General features: G+C 45.1%; 1 protein-coding gene across 1 annotated transcript in view; it reads right to left on the bottom strand.

The window, feature by feature from the left end:
- The window catches only part of Wwc1 (WW and C2 domain containing 1), a 155477-nt gene that overhangs the window by 61596 nt on the left and 71819 nt on the right, over positions 1 to 22062 (bottom strand). Inside the window, exons 2-3 of the mRNA XM_041676108.1 lie at positions 20455 to 20564; positions 10329 to 10532 (exon numbers count right to left, since the gene is read on the bottom strand). Of these exons, the coding sequence (XP_041532042.1) occupies positions 10329 to 10532; positions 20455 to 20564 (314 nt within the window). The remainder of the gene's footprint in view (positions 1 to 10328; positions 10533 to 20454; positions 20565 to 22062) is intronic.

Raw genomic sequence — 22062 nt, 5'->3', positions numbered from 1 at the left:
ACTTTTTACTGAAGTTTTTTTTTTTATTTTTTTTTGCATCAGTGTTTTGCCTGCCCGATGTGTTCATGAGGGCGTCAGATCTTAGAGTTACAGACAGCTGTGAGCTGCCTGTGGGTGCTGGGAACTGAACCCAGGTCCTCTGGAAGAGCAGTTAGTGCTCTTAACCACTGAGCCATCTCTCCAGCCCCTAAAGTTTCTTTTTCTTTTTCTTTTTAAAAGAAACTTCTAGGTGAACTCCAAGGGAGCAGGAGCACATCCAGACCAGGGACATTTGCGGAGGCAGGACTGAGCCAGTGACCTACGCCAGAACTGGCTCGAGACAGTGACTCCGTGTGAATGGGAGCAGAAAATTAGGAAACAACCTTCCTCAGGACCCAGCAATACCACTTGGGCATATATCCAAAGGATGCTCAATCGTGCCACAAGGACATGTGCTCAACTATGTTCATAGCAGCATTGTTTGTCATAGCCAGAAGCTGGAAACAAACTAATGCCCCTCGACCAAAGAATGGACAAGGATGATGTGGTACATTTGCACAATGGAGTACAGTAGAAAAAAATAACAACATTTTGAAATTTGCAGACAAATGGATGGAGCTAGAAAACACCATATATTGAGTGAGGTAACCCAGACCCAGAAAGACAGTTATCATATGTATTCACTCATAAGTGGTTTTTAAACATAAAGCAAAGAAAACCAGCCTAGAAATCACAATCCCAGCGAACCTAGACAACAATGAGGACCCTAAGAGAGAGTTACATAGACCTAATCTACATGAGACATAAAAAAAAAAGACAAGATCTCCTGAGTAAATTAGAAGCATGGGGACCTTGGGAGAGGGTTGAAGGGGAGGGGAGAGGTAGGGAAGGAAGCAGAGAAAAATGTAGAGCTCAATAAAAATCAATTTAAAAAACAGGAAGTAAAAAAAAAAAAGAAAAGAAACTTCTATAAACCAGGTATGGTAAAAACCTATATAATCTCAGCACTCAGGAGGCTAAGGCAAGAGAACTTTGAGAGTTCAGGGCCATCCTGAGCTATATTCTGCATTCTCCAAACCCTTTGCCAAACCCTTTGCTCGGAGTACAGGTACTATACTTTCTGCCAGTAAGCAATTCTGCTTCCTTGGGACCTGGGAGGGGGTGCGCACAGTCAGCACCCGCTTCATGCTACTCCAGCCTTCCTCACTTCGTTCCATTCTCCCTCATTTCAGGTCTTTCTGCGCCACCCCCATTATGTTGCTAGAACTTCACTTCTAGTGGCTTCCTGGGAAAGGAGACGGGAAGGAAGCAAAACTTTTGAAATCCCACCTGTCTCGGAATATCTTTGTTCTATGCTATACTTAAAGATAGCCTCACAGTGATGGAGTTTAAGGCCGGAGCTGACTTTTCAGAGAAAGGAAAAGGCATTGCGACAGTCTAGTTCTGTGTGACCGGTGACAAGTCTGGAGTATGCAGAGTCCTGACCATTTCCACGTGACCTGGTCTTGTTCTCTGAATGCCTACAGGATGCTGCCTTGGTCCCAGGGTTTGAAACTTCCCAATGGTGGATACATGTATGTTGACTTTTATTCGCCGTGTTGAGCACTTGGTGAAGCTTTCCAGTGTAAACCCCTCCCCGCTCCGATTCTGGGAAACTCTGCTGAGATTTTTCATGGAGCCTTCTTCCTGTTTCCTCAGTTTCCTCGCTCTGTTTTGATCTGGAAGAGGCTGTCTGCACCATTGCTCTGTTTTCCCCTCTCGCTGCCAATCTCACTGTATCTTGGCTCTGCTTCCTAGAAGGTTTCCTTGGTTATATCTTCCAATCTTCCGATATAACTGTTATTTCACATGTTTTGATTTCTGAGACATCACGTGGTGGCTTGGAAGTCTCCTTGGTTTGGCATCTAGCTCACTAGGCTTGTCTCGTGGCTGTGTAGCCTCTGCCGAGATTTTCTTCTCATGAATACTTTCTACCCCCAAGCCTCTCCATGTGGGGGCAGTCTCTCTTACAGGATACCTGGAGTCTCAGCGGCTGCGTGTGCAAAGGATAGAAGCCAATCCACTTGCTTGTGACCTGCGTGGTCGGTGATTTTGTTGGCTGTCTCACTCAGGAGCCCTCGATGTCTATGTCTTTTAATTTTTTTTTTCTCTTTACTTCTCACTTCTGCCCAGGTCTCCCAGAGACCCAGCCTGGTGGGTGATGACCTGCCACCAAATGAAACATGAGGGCTGAATTCTCCAAAGCCTGTGCCCATGTTCAATTAATAATTATGCTTTAGCAGGGCATGTCCTGGCTTTGAACTCGCCTGGTATCTCTAATCTTCTGGTCCTGAGACTCCAGCACAGATCTTTAGTCTTTTGCCAGGTTAGAGATGGGTAATCACTTGGCTGGACCAATATGGGATGTGGTCTGTTCAGCCTGGGATAATCCTTTGAGATACTCTTCTCTTCATTTCAGAGAGAGCTGCTGCTGTGCCAAAGCTATAACCAACCTAAGTGTAGAGCTACCAGCTTCCCTGTTTTCTGTCCATTTTTTTCTTTTCTGAGGCTTTCCAAGTAGGTGTCCATTTGCCTTGTAGCCTCCAGCTCTTATTGTGGCAGTTACAAAACGAAACAAAACCAAACCATAACAAAACCTACCATGACGGAGAAACCTGGGGAAGAAAACACTTGCTTCCTCTCACAACTTAGAAGGCATCCAGCAAAGTCAGGACTGGAGCACAAGGGCTGATGCAGAGGCCACGGAGAAAGGATCCTTTCTGCCTTGCTCCTCAAGGCTTGCTCAGCCTGCTTTCTTGCAGAACCTGGGACCACCAGCCCAGGGTGGCACTAACCACTCATTAGAGAAATGCCCTACAGGCTTGCCTGCAGCCTGATCTTAAGGAGGCATTTTCTCAAGTGAGGCTCCCTCCTCTCAGCTGACTCTAGCTCGTGTCAGGTTGACATAAAACTACCAGGCACACTCAGCCTGTTAAGCACGGCAGCAGGTACTTTTACATGTGGAGGCCTCTCAGCCCGCCTGCTGGTATTCTTTTTTAAACCACAGGGTGCCAATGATTTTATTTTTCAGTTGGGACATCAAAGTCTGGAGAGGGGATGGAGCATAGCAAGGCTCCAAAGGACCCAGATCTTCCGAGTCTTCACCTGTTTCAAGCGGGGAGGAACCAGATGTAGGCCAGGAACTTTGACATGTGACTTGTCAACTTGGAGTCAATGAAGGGAATAAAGGTTTTGAGATCAGAGCTGCCTGGGTATCAAGGCACCTGCTATTTTTTCAGGGCTGTGATTCAGGAGGAGGCCTCTTGCCATCCTGGGGACTTGGATTCCTTGCCTGTAGAACAGTAACAACATTGTCTTATAGGAGGGTGTGGGTAAGTGGGTAACTGCTATAGAGGGGCTAACGTACTGCTCTGTAGGCATACAGTAGGTGCACATTAAATGTTGGTTTCTTTCTCCTTCCCATGGGATGAGAGACTATACCAGAGAGTTCATGTTAAAGTCTACCCCAGGGTATAGCCCCACCTGTGACTGGTTCTCACAACAGTCAAGGTCAAATGACGAAATCCTCACAAGCCCCAGCAGGCCATCTGAGCTAGAGGACAGGCATGTGGCCTCGCTACTCTGTCACCCAAGAAAAGTGGACTTGGAAAGCACACTTGGCTCCCCACACCGAAAAGAATATCAAGAGGAGGCCTTGGCCACTCCCCCTTTAACTGGGCTTCTGAATCTCAATTCTAGTTGCCTGCCTGACCCCATGGAGGTGGCCTGAGGCTGATGCAGCTTGTGGGGATTGGTGAAAGATACATTAAGGGCTGAAGAGCTGCGCCGCATATTTCCCGTCCTTTGCCGAGTATTTACAGACAGAGCATCCCTATTTGAAATGAGTGGCGCTGGCTCAGTTTCAGGTTTTCGGCATTTTTGAATTTTGAAATGCTTGTATATACATAATGAGGTATCTTGGGGATAGGGCTCAAGGCAAAAAATAGGAAATTTATTCATGTTTGATATGAACTCAAAGTAACTTCATTTATTTACTTATTTTGAGTTAGAGTCTCACTATGTAACTTAGACTGACCTGAAGTTCACTATGTGGACCAGGCTGGCCTTAAAACCACAGAGATGCACCTGCCTCCGCCTATGTGCTAGGACTGAAGGCATGGGCCATAACACCGTGCTTGAAAGTAATGCAGACAGTATTTTAACTACCTGCGTGCATGCCAGCATCTCTCACCTATGGCATCGCAATGCCACTTAAACAATTCTAGATTTTGGGCTGGAGAGATGGCTCAGTGGTTAAGAGCATTGCCTGCTCTTCCAAAGGTCCTGAGTTCAATTCCCTGCAACCACATGGTGGCTCACAACCATCTGTAATGAGGTCTGGTGCCCTCTTCTGGCCTGCAGACATACACACAGACAGAATATTGTATACATAATAAATAAATAAATAAATATAATTTTTAAGGATCCATGGCCTCTTTTTCTTTAACAATTCTAGATTTTGAAACATTTTAGATTTCATGGTTTTGTAGATTAGGGAAGCTCAGCTTATATTCTTGGTGCCAGGGATCTGTTAAAATTCTTTCAAAATACCAATAAATACTAATAATTTTACTGATAGATGAACAATGTGATATGTATCATTCCATGCCCTCATTGACCAGTTTAAATCTCATAAAGACCCACAAGAGGCAGATTTAATGCTATTATTAGATCAATTTTGTACACATACAAAAAAATAAGACCAAGAAGTTACAACATTACAACATTACATAGCTGGCAGACCACATATCATGCATTTGAAGCCAGCACCGACTCTGAAAACATTATATAGGCTCACGCCTTTAATCCTAGCAGAAACAGCTATATCTCTGTGAGGCAGAGACCAGCCTGGTCTACACAGTGAGTTCCAGGCTAGCCAGGGCTACATAGTGAGAGCATGTCTTTAAACACATATAAAACACATCTCATATAATAGGTGTGCATATAATAGGCTAGACATCCCTTGGGCTGGAGAGATGGCTCAGCAGTTAAGAGAACTGGCTATTCTCCTAGAGGACCCAAGTTCAATTCCCAGCATCCACATGGCAGCTTGCAACTGTCTGTATCTTTAAGATCTGACACCCTCACACAGACATACATGTATACCAATGCACATAAAAATAAAAATCAATAAATTATTTTAAAAAAATAAGCTAGGGGATGGAGAGATGGCTCAGAGGTTAAGAGCACTGGCTGCTCTCCCAAAGGTCCTGAGTTCAATTCCCAGCAACCACATGGTGGCTCACAACAAACTATAATGAGATCTCTTGCCATCTTCTGGCATGCAGGCAGAACACTGTATACATAATAAATAAATAATTTTTTTTAAAAAAATAAGCTAGCCAGCCCACAAATGTCTGTAACTCCAGCTCTGAGGTATCTAAAGCCCTCTTCTGGCTTCTGCACACACAGGCATACCCCTTCCCCTGTTCACACACATGCATACACTTTCATGGACACATACAGACAAATTAATTGGCTTTAAAAAAAAATGCTAGCTATCTGGGCAGATAAAATGGCCTGGCAGATAAAGACACTTGCTGTCAAGTCTGTTGAGCTGTTCTTTGGCCCTCAGGGTGCACCGCGGCACATGGGTATCCATACTTCACATGTACATAAATAAGTGAATCTTCTCAAACTAGCTTGGGACTTCAAGTGAAGTCTCATTTTAACTATGGAGTTCTATGTCAACGAGGACGTTTACTTACCCATTAACATGTTCCTAATGAAATTGTGCTAGGTGCTTTCCCTAGACCAGTGGCTTTTGATTGGAGCCAATTTTGTCTTCTATGGCACCCTGAAATGTCTGGAAACATTTGTTTGTTGCAGCTTGCAGGGAAGGGACACTGATGGTAGCAGCTGAACGGAGACCAGAAGGATGTGGAACATCCTTCCATATGCAGGGCATCCTCAGTGCTTCTCTGAATGTCAATGACCCTGCGACTAAAGGTCTTGATGTGGATTATCAGAAAAATGCACTGTTAACTTCTTCACAGTGAGATGTAAGAATCTGAGTCTGGTTCTCCCGTGGTCAGTGTTGTGGCGACAGGCATGCACCCAGGCCTTCTGAGAACAGCTTCCCATGGCTGCCATCACCACAGTTTTTCTCATGAGACCCTTTAGTCTTACTGCATTTGACTCTTTTTCCCATATGACCTTTAATTGTATCAAGCTTCTATCCACAAATTCAAGAATGAGGCGATAGATACTGATACGTCCTTTACCTGTATCACCCAGGGTTTTGTCTATTTTGTAATACTGGGGATGGAACCTAGGACTCACACATTAGACAAGCACTCTTTCAATGAGTTCTATGTATCCCTACTCTTCCTTTAAAAATTAGTTCTGGCTGGAGCTATGGCTCAGCAGATATGAGCACTGGCTTCTCTACCAGAGGTCCTGAGTTCAATTCCCAGTACCCACATGGTGGCTCACAACCTTCTAGAATAGGATCTGAGGCCCTCTTCCGGCCTGCAGGTGTACATGCAGAGCACAGATACTTAAAATATAAATAAATAAAAATTAGTTCTTAGAAAGAAAGGAAAAAAGAAAGAAAGAAAGAAAGAAAGAAAGAAAGGAAGGAAGGAAGGAAGAAAGAAAGAATTATTTGAGGCCCAGACCAGCCTCAAACTTGCAATCCCTAGCTTAGCCTTTGGAGTACCTAGGGTCCTGGGCATGCTCCGCCATCTGTGACTAGATCCTCCTAACACTTCCTCACTCCTTCTGCCTGCTTATGAGTGTCCTTGGTTTACACAAACTCTTCAACACTGCTAGGGATGCAGAATGTGTCTACAGTACACATGGACCGAGGTTTGATCCCCAGCACCCCTCAGCCCCACTCCCACTCCCCTAAAAGATAACAAAAAAGAATTCAACAAATGATGTTTAGAAACACTAGCAAAAGCTGAAACACACACACACACACACACACACACACACACACACACACCCCAATGTCATCAATAGCTATTGACAGTCTGCTTGACACCATAGTTTTTTTCCACGCCTTCTTGCCCACTCCAAGCAGCTTCTTTGGCCTTTTAAAATCTGGACCAATTACCTTGCAGACTAGTCTACATTATGGGCTTATCTGGCTGTGTTCATGATTAGCGAAATTTGGATGAAATATTATTGTGCAGGAACCTCTATGAAGCACCCACCTCATAGGGCTTTTGAGGCAAACTGGCAATTTACTGGTAATGTTAATTCCATCTCATACAGAAAGGCCTCAAAGATCTCCAATAAAAAGGATCATTTGACAGTCTAAAATTACCAAGTGATTTGTGGGTTATTATTCTGGTACCATATAAGCATCCTACCTTCCCCACTCCCAAAGAGAAAAGTATATTTGCCATCTTTCAAACTATGGAGCTTTAGAGAGAGGAAAAACATCAACTTCACCTTCTCCAGCCTGAGTTTCACCAGCAGCAATAGTATCTCCATTTTAGGACTGTGGCAACGATAGTGCCAAACCCCCAAATTCCTATATAAAACTCTAACCTACAAAATGATGGGGGTCTGGAGGCAGGACCTTTGGAAGGTAAGCAAGCTTAAGTGAGGCGCTGAGAACTGGGCTACTGAGCTGGGATTAGGGATGCTAGAGACAAGGCAGCAGCCTCTCTCTGCCGTGTGTAAGTCAAGAGTGCTCGCACTGGCACCTGCGGTAGCACGCCATCTCTGATGTCCAGCCTCCACAACTGTGGGAGAACACGGTGGAAGAAGCCATCTAGTCTATGGTACTACACTGGCTCCCACCGACTAACTAAATCAGACTCGGGGTTAGAAGTTCTTTTAAAAGATTCTAGCCCATCATTGGGTCCATAGATGGTAGAGATCTTGGGGGAGCTCCTGAGTGGCTAAGGAGGACAGGACTGAGATATTAGGTGGTCCAGCAGGGCTGATTCCAGCCTTCTAGATGAATGAACCTCACAATCAAGGGCATCACAACCAAGCCACAGATGCCCAGACACCATGATCACATGCTTATTCCCACTGTCTAGCCCATGCTCAAAAGTGGCAGAGATGACAGATGGGTTTGCATGTTACAATTGTCTCTCACCAGCTGTAAGACCGTGGGCACATTATTGATTCTGAACCTTAGTTTCCTTATCTGTTAAGGTGGCTATTAACAGTTGAGTTGAACAGAAGTGCCATGGGGATTGTTGGAAATACCATATACAGACTGTAAAAATGTTTAATAAACACAGGGAAGATTTGGTTAAATATAAAGGAGTTGCATACCAGATGTGATAGCATAGATCTATAATCCCAGGAATTAGGAATTAGAAGCAGGAGGACTCCAGTTCAAGACTAGCTTGGACTTTATCCCTCAACAACAACAGCTTGGTTTGCTCCTGTGACATCAGGGTAAACAAGAAAGGAAGGAGCCCTGCCTATATGAATCTATAGATACCACTAAGCTATAGGGTAACCAGATGTGTTGTGAAATGTGCAGTGACAAACATCTACAGAGCGGAGGCTGGGGCCAAAGCTGGGGAAGGGGCTTCTGACAGAGCCGCAGAGCAGACCTTTGGTGGTGACGGCCCAAGAGATAAGGCTTGAAGGATGAGGTATTTGTCTCGAATGCAAGAAGTATGACTACAAAGGTCCTATGGTAGGAAATTGAGGGGAGAGCTGGAGAATGGGGTGGGAGAGACACGAGATGAGGCAAGGGTAGCCTGCAGGGACTGGTCACACAGAGCTCTGAAGACCTCACAGAGAGTGACAGGAAGCTTTTGAAGGTTGCTGACTCATTTCAAGGCTGTAGTAAGATGTGTATAACACAGGGCTGGAGATAGCTCACCTGGTAGAATGATTTCTCAGCACACACGAAGCCCTGGGTCTATCCTTAGCACCATATTGATCAGGCATAGAAACGGCGCACACAGCCAGTGGTGGTGGCACACACCCATAATCCCTTATATTCTTGGGAAGTAGAAGCAGAAGGCTGAGGAGTTCAAGGCAAGTCTTGGCTACGGAGTCAATTAGAGGCCACTCTCTGTTACAGAGGCCACCCACTCTGTCTCAAAATGGTGAAGGCCACTAGCAAGATTGTTCAGCAGGTGAAGATGCCTGCTACCAAGCCTGATAGCCTGATTTCGATCCTTGAGATTCGCATGGTGGAAAGAGAGAGCCATGTTTTATAAATTGTCCTCTGACTTCCCCACACAAATCATAGCATGTGTGTGCTTACATACATACACATACACAATATAAAATATAATTTTAAACCATACATATGCCAAGCGTGGTGGTGTATGCCTTTAATACCAGGGGGCAGTGGCAGAGCTCTGTGAGTTGAAGGGCAGTCTGGTCTATATAGCGAGTTCCAGGCCAGCCTGGCTTACATAATGAGACCCTGTTCCAAAACCAAATAGAGAGACGGCTTAGTAGTTAAGAGCACTTGCTGCTCTTTCAGAGAACCCAGGTTTATTCTCAGTACCCATTTGGTGGATCACAACTATCTGTAACTCCAGTTCCTGGGTATTCGATGCCCTCTTTTGACCTCTGCAGGCACCAGGCATACATGTGGGGCACAAACATACATGCAAGCTAAACACTCACATACACAAAAACAAACTTTAAAGAAGAAAACAGAAACTTTAAAATAACAACAATAGAAACAAAAAGCCACAAACACACAACCTAAGATTACGATTATAATTATTTCAAGGCATACTGTTCACAGTATCAAGTAAATTCTTGCTGTTGTGAAGGCGTTATTGCCCATCATTATCAGCCATTTCTAGGACTTTTTTTTCCTCCCCCAAGAAAAATTTATACCCGTTAAACAACTTCCTGCTCCCCATAGCCATGGATCAGTTTAAACGAAGAGATATGGAATCTGGTCAACATTCCAACATGATTATAAATGAACTGGAATGAAACAAGGTGTAAGAATACTTGCTGTGCAATCATGAGGACCTGAGTTCGGATCCTCAGCACTCATGTAAAAAGCCAGGGACGGATGTGTGTAGCTGTGTATAACTACAACAATGTGGGCGTGAAGGGAAGGAAGACAGGAAGATCTCTGGGGCTTTCTGGCCACCAGCCTAACTCTAGTGAGAGACCCAGCATCCTCCTCTGGCCTCCACACCTACGCATGGGCACAAGCATCAGTGGCACACATGTGCACACAATGCACACATGAGCACACATGTAGAGAACAAAAGGAAGAAAAAAGTAACAGGAAGAACAACAGAGAGTATGGTGGTTTGTACAAGGAATGGAGGAGGAGAGAGGACAGATTTAAGCACTAAAGTTACTGTAGCACTCAGCGGACAGCAGCCCCAGCAGTGGGAGGTACTCACAGCTGACCTGGGAGCCCAGCTTATGCTCCCAGACGGCGTGTAATTGCTGATACTCCTGCTGTGCCAGCTCCAGGCGCTGCTGCTTCACCTGGTAGATCTCCTTTTGTGCACTGAGAGCCTCCTGGGCCACTACCAGGTAATCCTTCAGCATGTGCTCTTGCTCCCGCCGCCATTGCACCCTCGGATCCTCGATCTGAGTGGTTTCTGAAACAGAACCCAAGGCAGTATGTCAGCACTGTACAGGTATTTACTGGCTCGGTTGGTGGACTAAAGGATCCACCACTGGAAATCAAAAGCACGATGTGCAGAACTCCTAATAAATGTAAATGGGTTAAACTTACTACATGGAAATGCAGTTCCACCTGAATTAGTCACACAACCAAAAAATAAATCAAGAGCAGGTTTTAACTGAACTTCAAGTTCTGCCTGATAACAACCAAGAAGGAATTGGTTACAAACATAATAGAGGTTCAAGGTCATCTGCTATGACTCAGTATAATCAGTGTTAAAGGATATGAATAGGTACCCTGTACTGTTCGCAACATAGACTACAATAGTATAATAATATAAATTAGAAGGAGCCTTAAAATATGGATACCCATGACCAATAGTTCCTCCTATAGTAATTTATCATGAAAATAATATTTAAAATTCAGGGGGAGATAGATTACAAAAAACCATGATAAAGAGCAGGCAAATATTAAATGTTTATTCTGAGCCAATAGCTGCTCTAGGTACTTTATATGTACTCAATTCTTCAGCGTTTGCATTAACTTTACACAGTAGATTCTGATCCTACTTTCATTGTGCATAATATAGAATTAAGACACAGAAAGGTTAAGCAACTGCTTCAAGGTCACACAGGAAGTTTTTTGCCTGAAAATAATATGCATTTAAATCCATATTCTTATCTGCTGGCTTTTAAAGATTTATTTTTAGTGACACATATGTGTGTATATCTATGCGTGGGTCCATGCACATTCGTGTGAAAATCTGCACAGATCAGAGGTGTAAGATCCCCTGAAGCTGGAGTTATAAGTAGTCATGAGTCACTTGGTTCATAATGAGTGCTGGAAACCAAGTTTAGATTCTCTGCAAGAGCAGAACATGCTCTTAGTGGCTCGGCCATCTTTCTAGCTGTTGTTGGGCTTCTTGGGTCCTTGATACATTCTGAATGTGGGTGCTGTGCAAGTATTTTCCCCTTTTCTCTGGTGTGTGAGTTTCAAAACCTTTCAGATTTTCTCCCACTTCATTCTTCCTCCCTTTCTCCCCAACCCTGCAATTGGTCTTGAGTTCCTGGTCTCAAGCTATTCCCTGTCTAGTGTCTCTAGTGTGAAACTCTTACTTTAGCTAAGATCAAGAAGAGTATCTAGTGCTGAGACCAGACGTCTGCTATCATGCCAGGCTCAGGTTTTTGCCTGTGTTTTCTTTTAGGTGTTCTCTAATTTTAGCTTTTAGGTTTAGGGCTGTGGCCCATTTAGAATTTGCTTTCCCGTATCGGGTGAAGTAAGGATAGAGATAAAGAGTGCTCTCCCTTACCACATGTCCGTATGGAAAGCAATTATACCAGCAACTCTTGAGGTCTACTCTTCGTGGCACCAGGTACTCAGAAGATTCCTTGAGGGAATCATGTTAAACGTTGTTGGTTCTGAACTGGTCACTCTGTACAGTGGCTTTCCCACACCCCAGGCCTCCTGCTGCCCTGGTTGTGTCTCACAATGCTGTCCTCCTGGGGCAGGCTCTGCAAGATCATCTTGGCTGGCTAATTTTCTCAGTTCTTGTTGTCACTAAAGTTAGACATGTTGATGACATGTATAAAGTTATGACATAGTTGGACAGTTAAGCATGCTACAGTGTGTGCAACTGAAAACATCAACCCCTGTCCTCTCTTCTACACACACCTCCCCACAGGAAGGTAGCCACCTCACCAATCTTTCAGTGTATTGCAGTCATCATGAGGACCCCTCACTCCCACTGCATACATTCCAGATCTCTATCTATAAACACATTCTCTATGCAAGGGTATACAACTACTGCACTCAGGAACTTTGCATAGCCTCTTCTCTCCTCGCCTCCCCACTTTTAATTGTAGGCAGATTTGCAGTACACGCCCACCACCGACCTTGAACTCACTATGCAAATCAGGCTAGCCTGGAACACAGAGATTCTCCCACCTCTGCCTCCAGAGTGGTTGGACCTAAGGTGTACGCTGCCACACTCATTCTCTCCTGTTTCTTGTTTTTTTTTGTTTTTTTTTTTTTTTTATGTTTTTCGAGACAGGGTTTCTCTGTAGTTTTTGGTGCCTGTCCTGGAACTAGCTCTTATAGACCAGGCTGGCCTCGAACTCACAGAGATCCGCCTGCCTCAGCCTCCCGAGTGCTGGGATTAAAGGCGTGCGCCACCACCTCCCGGCTTCTCTCCTGTTTCTTATACACACACCACACACCTGCTTTCCACACACAACAAACACATCCGCAATGTTAACAACATAGTATTTCCTTATTGCGTAACAACATAAAGAGCACTAAAAACAGTTGAATACGTGGGGAATATGTAACAGTTATGATGCAAAGAACTACCAAATTAAAACCAACCAAGTAATAGTCTAAACTTTTGTAAGCAGCAGACTGTGTGTTGTGCTTTCCTGTCACTTTAAGGGACAGGCCACGCCCACTCCCATTACCTCTGACCTGCCCGCCGCCATCTTGGGCCCTTCCTTTTCTGCTTCCTTGATGTGCGTGCTTTTTATTATAAGGAAGACCTGGGAATGTTATGGTTTTGGTCCCTTTAAGAGACAAGCCACACCCACTCCCCTCCCCATCCGATGAGGCAGGCTGATCTTCAGCTTCCAGCCTGAGCTCGCTCTCTTTTCCATCTTCCTCTCACTTCTCTGCTTCCCCACTTCTCTGTCTCTGTCTCTTTCTCCTCTTCTCTCTCTCTCTCTCTCTCTCTTTCTCTCTCTGTCCCCCCCTTCACCCTTCCTCCTCCATAACCCCCTGAATAAACATTCAACCTCACCCTGCATGTCGTGTCTATCCATGTTTCTGTCTTCTGCCCGCCTGCCATGTGTCTCCCTGCCTGCAACCAGCCATTGCTCGGGGACCAGCAGCCTACTCTGCCTGGGTCCCACTGCCTGCTGCCACATGGCCCGCCACCACCGCTCAGGCCACCGCTCTGGGACCGGCAGCCATTTCTGCCTGGGACTGGCTGCTCCCAGAGCCCGCTGCCTGCCACCACATGGCCTGCTACCACCATTTGGGACCTACAGCATTTCTGCTGCCTACTACCGCAGGGATCTTGCAGCATTTTTAAAAAAGAACAACACTGTGCTTTTATTCCCGGGTGCCCAGACCCGAATAGTCACACAGAAACTATATTAATTACAATACTGTTTGGCCAATAGCTTAGGCGTATTCCTAGTTAGCTCTTACATCTTAAATTAGCCCATTTTTATTAATCTGTGTATCACCACAAGGCCGTGGCCTACTGGTATAAGATCCCGGCGTCTTTCTCCTTTGGCAGCTATATGGCGTCTGCATTCTTTCTCCTTGTATTCAGTTTAGTTTTCCTGCCTGGCTTTACTCTGCTAAACCATTGGCCAAAACAGCTGTATTCATTAGCCAATAAAAGCAACACAGATACAGAAGGACATCCTACATCAAACCTATGAAAAATGAACTAAAAAAAAAAAAATAAGACGTCTGAGCTGGATTGACTTGAATGTGCTCTCCCTGAGGACTAGCTTTAATGGTACCAGAAGGCACACTAGAGCTTCCAGGAGGGAGGCGATCAACAGTCCTACCCAGCAACGACGCCTATGAAGCACATCAATGGCCAGCATAGCATGATAACCCTGAGGGTGTAGTAGTGGCACATACCTGTGGTAACCAACAGCTCTCTAATGGCTTTAAGACCCAATCAACAAGATAGAAACCACAGCCAACTACTTCATGCTAACGAAATCATGGTTACCTGAGGAGAATCTACCATCACGAATTCACTAAACCAGCACAATCCTTCACAACAATGTATAAGTGTTTGTCTTTATACCTGAAGAAAAGTGTAGTCTTCACTCCTTATAGAGGAAATTTCTCTTTGCAACACTACAGAAGACCACAGCTGTTGGGGAATATTATTTTAAGATGTGTTGCTTTTGTTTATGCTGCGTTTATTTAAACTCTCTGAAGCTGTGATTCTTTGCCTGTCTAAAACACCTGATGGTCTAAAAAGAGCTGAACAGCCAATAGCAAGGCAGGAACAAGAATGGGGTGGGGGCTGGCAGGCAGAGAGGATAAATAGAAGGAGAAACAAGGAGAGAAGGACATCAGGGGCCACCCACCCAGCTACACAGTTAGCCATGAAAAAGAAGTAAAGAAAGGTATACAGAAATAGAGAGAGATTAAAAACCCAGACGCAAAAGGTAGTTGGGATAATTTAAGATAGTAAAGCTGACAAGAAACAAGCCAAGCTTAAGACTGGGCATTCAAAACTAAGAATAAGCCTCCAAGTGTGATTTATTTGGGAGCTGGGTGGTGAGCTCCCCCGAAAAGAGTAAAAGAGTAAAACATTGCACAACACACACCAATCAAAATATAGAGTTGTGGAGCCCAATCCCAATGAATCTACAAAACACTCCTGCACCTAAGGCTCAGATGCAGGGAACATTGGGGAAGAGGGGGTGGAAAGACTGTAAAAGGCAGAGAGAAGGTCAGGGAATAGTTTACTGTGAGATTGTGTCTCCTAGTATGAGAAGTCACATCCATAAAGTCTTGCCAACGTGACTGGCCAGACGTGCGCTGTACAAAGATGGTACCAATGAATATGCAAATAGGAAGAAGAGAAGGCCTCAACCCTATACAAACAACTACAGGCAACGAGGAATGCCGGGTGTGGAAGGCGTGGTCTTCTCCAGAGCACACTAACTGGATGTCCAGTACCAAACGGTCAACCTTGAAAACATACAAAGAACAGGATATGGGCTGAACAGATTATATTTAAGTGTATGTATATATCTAAACATACACACACACACACACACACACACACACACACACATATGCAATTAACAATTAGTCAAAAAGAGGCCTTGAAATTGAAGGAGAATGGGGAGGGTACATAGGAGGGCTTGAAGGTAGGAAAGAAAAGAGGAAAATGATATAATTAAATTATAATTTCAAAAAAAGGAAAAGAAAAAGAAACAAAATAGCCTTATAGTGCAGAAGGATGAAGAAAAGAGGACCTAATGGCTGGTGGAAAAATAGATTGATATAGACCTTTGAGGATACTTATCAATCTAATAATATACACCTAAAGTTCCCAAAGGGTTTTTAATCTTTTAAAAAATGCTTCTATTTAATGTGTTTTGCCTGCATGTATGACTGTGCACCACATGTGTGCAATGCTCAAGGAGGCCAGAAGAGGGTGCCAGATGCCCTGCAATTGGAGTTATCTGATTGTGAGCTGCCATGGGGATGCTGGGAATTGAACATGTGTCCTCTGGAAGAGCAGCCAGTACTCAACCACTGAGCCATCCTTCAGTCCCCGTTTCCATTTCACAATGTCATATAGTTTATGTCTAGGTATTCATGAGAAGTGCTCCTCAAATGACCCATAAATGCAAAATCTACTGATGTCCAAGTCCCTTATACGACATAACATTTATGATTCTCATGTGCTCGAAATCATCTCTAGATGGCCCATAACACCTAACCAGCACCTATCCTCTGCCAAAAGTTGTTATCATGTGTTGTGTAGGGAATGGCAAAGGAAAAGCCACGCCATTCATTATGTATACAATCTTCTCCGAATATTTTCAACTTGAGTTTGGTTGAATCCATGGATGTAGGATTCATGGGTACAGTGCTGATGCCAGTAAGACACAGATACCTTTAGAAAATTATCACAGAGAAAAGCAAATAATGAGTCTCCCTCTGTGTACAATACAAATAAGTAGGGGGAAAGCCCAAAGGGTTAGCAACAGGGGTATTGCGATACCTTTGTCTTATGTGTTAGGATGTATTATATGTCGTCGTAGAATGTACTGGTATATTTAAAATGGTTGGTGTGAGCATCCTTCAAATACTCAGGAGAGACTGAAGAGGAAACATCAAAGACTGTAACTTGATCCCAGATTCTAATCGCCTAGGCAGGATGTACATAGTCAGAGGGAGACCCAGTGCTGACACAAAACAATTTGGAGTTCCTTGCTCCTTATGTTCAATTTCTCCATCTTCTCTCAGACCAAATCTAGTCAGGCTTTTGTCCCAATTGTTATCCAAAGTTGTTCTCCAAAGTCAAGGTCACCTGTAGCACCTGAATAGCCAAATCCATCAGCCGATTCCCAGTTCTCTGTGTGTGACACCACCGGGAGCTTTTTCTGTAAGCTGTCTCCCCGGACTTCTCTTGGTTTTCCCTCCCACTTTGTGGCCACTCCCTAGTCAATCCTGATTGTTCTCTCCCCACCCTGCAGCCTGCAGCCCCCATGTCATTCTGTGGTCCTTCCCTTTCACGATCTCATCTGTCCTCATGCCTTGCCCACTATCTATATGCCGACATCTCCCAAATGGTCATCTTTATCTTCGGCCCATGTCCTTTTCCTAGAGTGCAGGTTGCTACACTAAACTGCTGATCCACCTACTCCGGGTGTGTGAAGGTACCCGAGGGCTCATTATTTCCAAATGAAGCCTTTTCTTCCTTTCTAAACTGACTCCACCTTGCCGCCCTGCAGTCAGTGGATGGCAACTGTATCCCTTCCTGGTTCAGGTCCGAGGAGGGTCCTTCCAACCTTTTTCTTTCCACTCTATATGTAAGCAATCAGGAAGTTCTGACTACTTCCTATTATCTCTGCCCTGGTCTGGAGCTCTGGCTTGTTCCAAGCACTTGCACAGGGCTCTCCACTTTGATGCTTGCTTCAGGAAGGTCTGTTTTCTAAGAGCAGTCAGACTGGCCCTTGATGACATAAGTCACCTCAAGCAGGTCCCATGTTGACAGCTCCATCGGCTCCCACCTCAAGGGTCAGCTTTTCAGTCACACCTGCCTCCCGCTGCTCCCCACCTCCTTCCCTTCCTCATTCTTTGTGCTCTGGGCATTCCTAGTGCTTTGTCACCCCCTCCCCCACCCCGAACAAATGGATCGAATGTGATCAGGCCTCATAGGTTTTGTTCTCTGTGCCCTCTGAAACAGTTCCTTCCCATCCCTCAAATCTTATGTTGCCCATAAGATAGCCTTCCCTGAAGACTGGTTTTATGACGGTCATCATCATTGTCCTTCCCTAACTCTCTGAGATCTGTCCCAGCATGCCTCAGTTCCCAAAGTCTGCTCTTCCCCCATGGGACAGAACATTTTCTCACATACAACATCATCTACCAATGATGTTTACTTTCTGTCTCTCTTGCCTGCATGAAATTTCCGTAAGGGCAAAGAGCTCAGTCAGTTTGCGCTCTTGGGTTTCCTCAGCTCCCAGAACAGGCAGTCGATAAATGTTTCTGAAGGAATGCAAGCTGGATTGTGAGTGATGAGCAAACTGCTCAGCTATATGGAGTCTATAATTCTTTGCTGTTGTCTTTTGCTTGTTGGAGGCAGGGTCTTTGATGCATTGCTGGCTGGCTTCAGCCCCGAGACCCTCCTGTCTCAGCTTCCCTTGTCTGGGCTTACAGGCACGTAGCATTATGTCAGTCTCACGACTCTGTGTTGGTTTGGTTTATGACAACTTAACACAGACTGTAGTCATCTGGGAAGAAGGAACCTCACTTGAGGAATTGCTTCCATGGATTAACCTATGGGTATTTTCTTGATAAAGGATTGATGTGTAAGGGTCCAAGTCACTGTGAGTGGTACCATCCCTGGGCAGGTGGTCCTATGTTGTATAAGCAATTCTCCGAACGAGCCATGAGAAACAAGCCAGTAAACAGTATTCCTTCATGGCCTCTGCCTTAGGTCCTGCCTTGAGTTCCTTTTCTGGTTTCACTTCACAAGGCACTTGTAGGCTATCAGCTGCAATACCCTCTGCCCTGCAAGTTGGTTTCAGTAGTGGTATTTGTCACAATAACAGAAAGCAAACTAAGACAGACTTGGAGAAGAACTTTGCCCAAGAATGACATATACAAGCAAATTTGCTCCCATTCCACGGCTCTGAATAATTAAGCCTCCGTAGTCACCCGCCACCCTCATATTTGTCTCGATTTTGCCCTCTACAGATAGGGTATCTTCCATTCAACAAGACTACTTCCAAACCATAGGGAAACCCATAGTCTGTCAGCTGGTTGAATGCCCAGATAACATTTTTCCTGCTTGGTACCCTTTTATTGCCCCTTTGTGTGTGTGCGTGTGTGTGCGTACGTGTGTGTGCGCGCACACACACACACACCCCACACAACTTGTCTTCATCCCCTGGAGAATTAAGTCTGCCACAGCCTGTTAGTCCCTCCTCCCTTCTGTTCTTCCAGCAGTTCCCAGAAGAAGCACCTTAAAGATCTCACTCCTACCATGAGATTTTAATGAGGGGGACGCTCTCAGCAATTAGAAAGAGGAAAGGACTGATTAGGGCTCCAGCACATCGCCGTTTAACCCAGCGTCTGATACGGCCCTCCAAGCATTAACCTCATTCTCCATACACACTCAATTAGGCATATTTACTTCTCATTATCCAGTGCGCAATCATGAGTGCTAATAAAAACCTTTGCTATCCCCAACAATGCCATTAATGCCATTAGCTGTCTCTCCAATACTCTCCTACGCTTTGTTGCCAACAACAAGCTGTTCATTCATCCAGCTACTCATGCATTCATGCACAAACACACCCTTCTCTACTTAGCAAGGGTTAAGTGCACACCTACTGCGTACCTTGGTGGGCAAAGGCTTGGAACGAGATAGAATTAGACACAGTAACTTCCCCAGAAGACATAGCAGTAACAGGCAAAGAGCATTTAGAAGAGGAAGTGGATGGATAGGAGTACGACTCCATCCTTCGGTGTCAGTTCAAATCCCAGCTCAACCGTGTTTACTCCTTTCCCCCTTGCTTGACATGGGTCCAAGGCTGTCCTGGAAAAAAAACCTCTGTGTAGTCCAATTGGCCTCAAATCCACAATCTTCTTGCTCAACCTCCCTAGTGCTGGGATTAGAGGTATCACCATCATGCTCACCTTTGGCCCTGTTTCATCTCTGAGTACTGAGCCTCCAATTGCTATCTCTACATCTCCATGAGATGAAGATAGTCACTGTAATACCCCTCAGGGTCCTGGGAACACTGAGTAGGACACGGCCTATTGAGCATCTGCCACAGCACATGGAACAGAATGCATAACCAAAATGCAGGGGCAGTTGGTTGCCCTGATCTCAGCCTCCAGAGGTTGCCAGGCATATCCCAATCCCTGTCATCTTTCTCTGGTCTGAAAGGATAAGAGGATCTTACGGTTCTAAAAACATACTAAGAGGAAAGCCCTGTCCCTCTGCACACTATTTCAGAGGACAGGGATTGTCTTGGCTAAGAGAGTGCACACACCACTGTGCTGTGTGCATCTCTTGTCTTCCTCCACTTGATAGACAACATGCTTTTTCCCAAATAGTTCCTCTATCATGGTCCCAGAAGGAGAGAGAGGCAGTAGGTATATTCATCTTGGATCAGAATACTGTGGTCACAAGAAACAAGAGTGGGCTAATCTACTAAGGACATATGTGCGTCTACATTGCTAGAGGCTCGGTAGGACTTCAGATGCTTGAATATGACAATGTGCATTTATTTTTTAATGGGAAGGCAGCCATCCATGAACATACACATATGAAAAAAATGTGCATACAGACACATATGCAAACACATGATTGGAAATATTTGAAATGATACAGAGGAAATCGTCAGCAATATTGCCTCTAAAATCAGGGAACTGGATGGTGCTGGATCGTGGTAGAAGTTTCAGATTCTATTAAAAACCCTCTGAACTGTTGTTTTCACATGAGCATACATTATCTATCTATAACCACACTGACATCTCTAAATCTACATTAAACAAAACACAATCTGCCTTCAAGACTCTACTGGGGCTTCTTCCAGACTGTGGGGGTGGGCATGAGAAACGGAGGGAATAGGCACAGGGGTGGGGTCTCGGGACGGGAAGAGCAACAAAGAACTTACTGGTATTGTGGTCTATGAAGTAATCGCCAACCTGTGGGTCATATGCTTCTTCCCATCCTAGCGGCAACTCATTGCTAATGCAGTCAGCAAAGGTAAGTGGCTTGGTGTACCTGGCAAGGAAGACAAGAAACACATTCTGTCAGCCTACGGTCCCCAACACTCCTGCAATGTGCCGCTTCTTCTGGACTCCCTGCTTCTCCTGACTGTTCAACAGGTCCGGACATTTTACACTATAGCATTACACCTGCTGGGCCCCGAGCCCCTGGGAAGGTGAAGGCATCCTGCAGTAGCATCCATGTAAGGCTACCCCAGGAGGGAGGCAAAGAACGTATTCTGGTCCTAACACTGCGCCTAGCTTGTTACTGACTTCAGAAAGTCATCTCTCTGTCTGGGCCTTGGGTTTTTGCATCTCCAACTGATAGTTGCCACAACAGCTCTAAGGCCAAGCCTTGGCTTCATGACTTGGATTCCAGCCCCCTCTGGCTTTTCCACCTGCGGTTGGCTGGCCCACCCCACTCTGGTCTTTGTCCTGGCTCTGTCTTGTATTTGTCATGCCCATTTGTCCTTCGAAAAGCTGGCCTCCTGCAGGCTCTAGAGGAACAGACGCCCCAGCCCCAGGAGTCTGGCCAGAGAGCCATATTTATTTGCTGATTGAGTTGGTTCCCAAACGCCTGCACCCACTGCTGGCTCTTCCCAGCCGGTCCTGGCCAAACTGATTATTTGGCAATAATAACCCCCTAAGGCCCCATCTCGCAGGGTGTGAACTGGCGGTAATCACCGAGTCTTAGTGGCTAAATCAGACAGATAAACAAATCATGTCAAGGCTGGAAAACTGCATATGCACCATTTGTCCAGGGTTTCATCCAGAGAAGAGGAAGCCAGGAAACTAACACGTGGGGCCAGTGGTTCCCCAAGACAGTCACTTCCAAGTAGTCCCATTGCAGTCTTTGTCTAGGATAACCACACGCTATCATGCCCATGTGGAGGTCAGAGGACAACTTTGGGTTGTCGGTTCTAGTCTAAGACAGGGTCTTTCTTGTTTTCTGCTACTGTGTGACCCTCCTGTCTCTGCCTCCCAACTTGCAGTAGGGGATTGCAGATTTGTGCCACTCCTGGATTCCAGAGAAAGAACTCAGGCCATTGGTGTGCAGCTAGCACTTTCCATGGAGCCATCTTTCTGACCCTCAGACACTCATTCTAATATTCCTTTGTTGGGAAATATTATTTTAAGGTGTGTAACTTTTGTTTATGCTGCATTTGTTTAACTCTGTGAAGCTGTGATTCTTTGCCTGTCTAAAACACCTGATGATCCTAATAAAGAGCTGACTAACAGCCCAGTCTAAACCAGTCTTAAAACGATATGGGGACAAAAAGACACTGAGACATTGGAAAAGCTCCTGGCTGTCAGCACAGTGATGTGCTCACCTGCCTGCTTCATACTCAAGGCTTCAGAGGCCGTGAATTGTATCTACATTGGCTTTGGTTAATAATTCACTGCTGCATTGTGGGAGACTGTGGTTCGGTGAGACTGGGGCCAGGGGTATGTTTTTATACGCAACAAACTAAGAACTAGCAAATAAGAATCCAATAAGCATTGTTCTTTAGTTG

This window comes from Microtus oregoni, unplaced genomic scaffold, assembly GCF_018167655.1.
Source record: "Microtus oregoni isolate MIOR12 unplaced genomic scaffold, Mior012 000027F_ref0000203, whole genome shotgun sequence".
Lineage (NCBI taxonomy): Eukaryota > Metazoa > Chordata > Mammalia > Rodentia > Cricetidae > Microtus > Microtus oregoni.
This window is presented reverse-complemented; position numbering and strand designations above follow the sequence as displayed.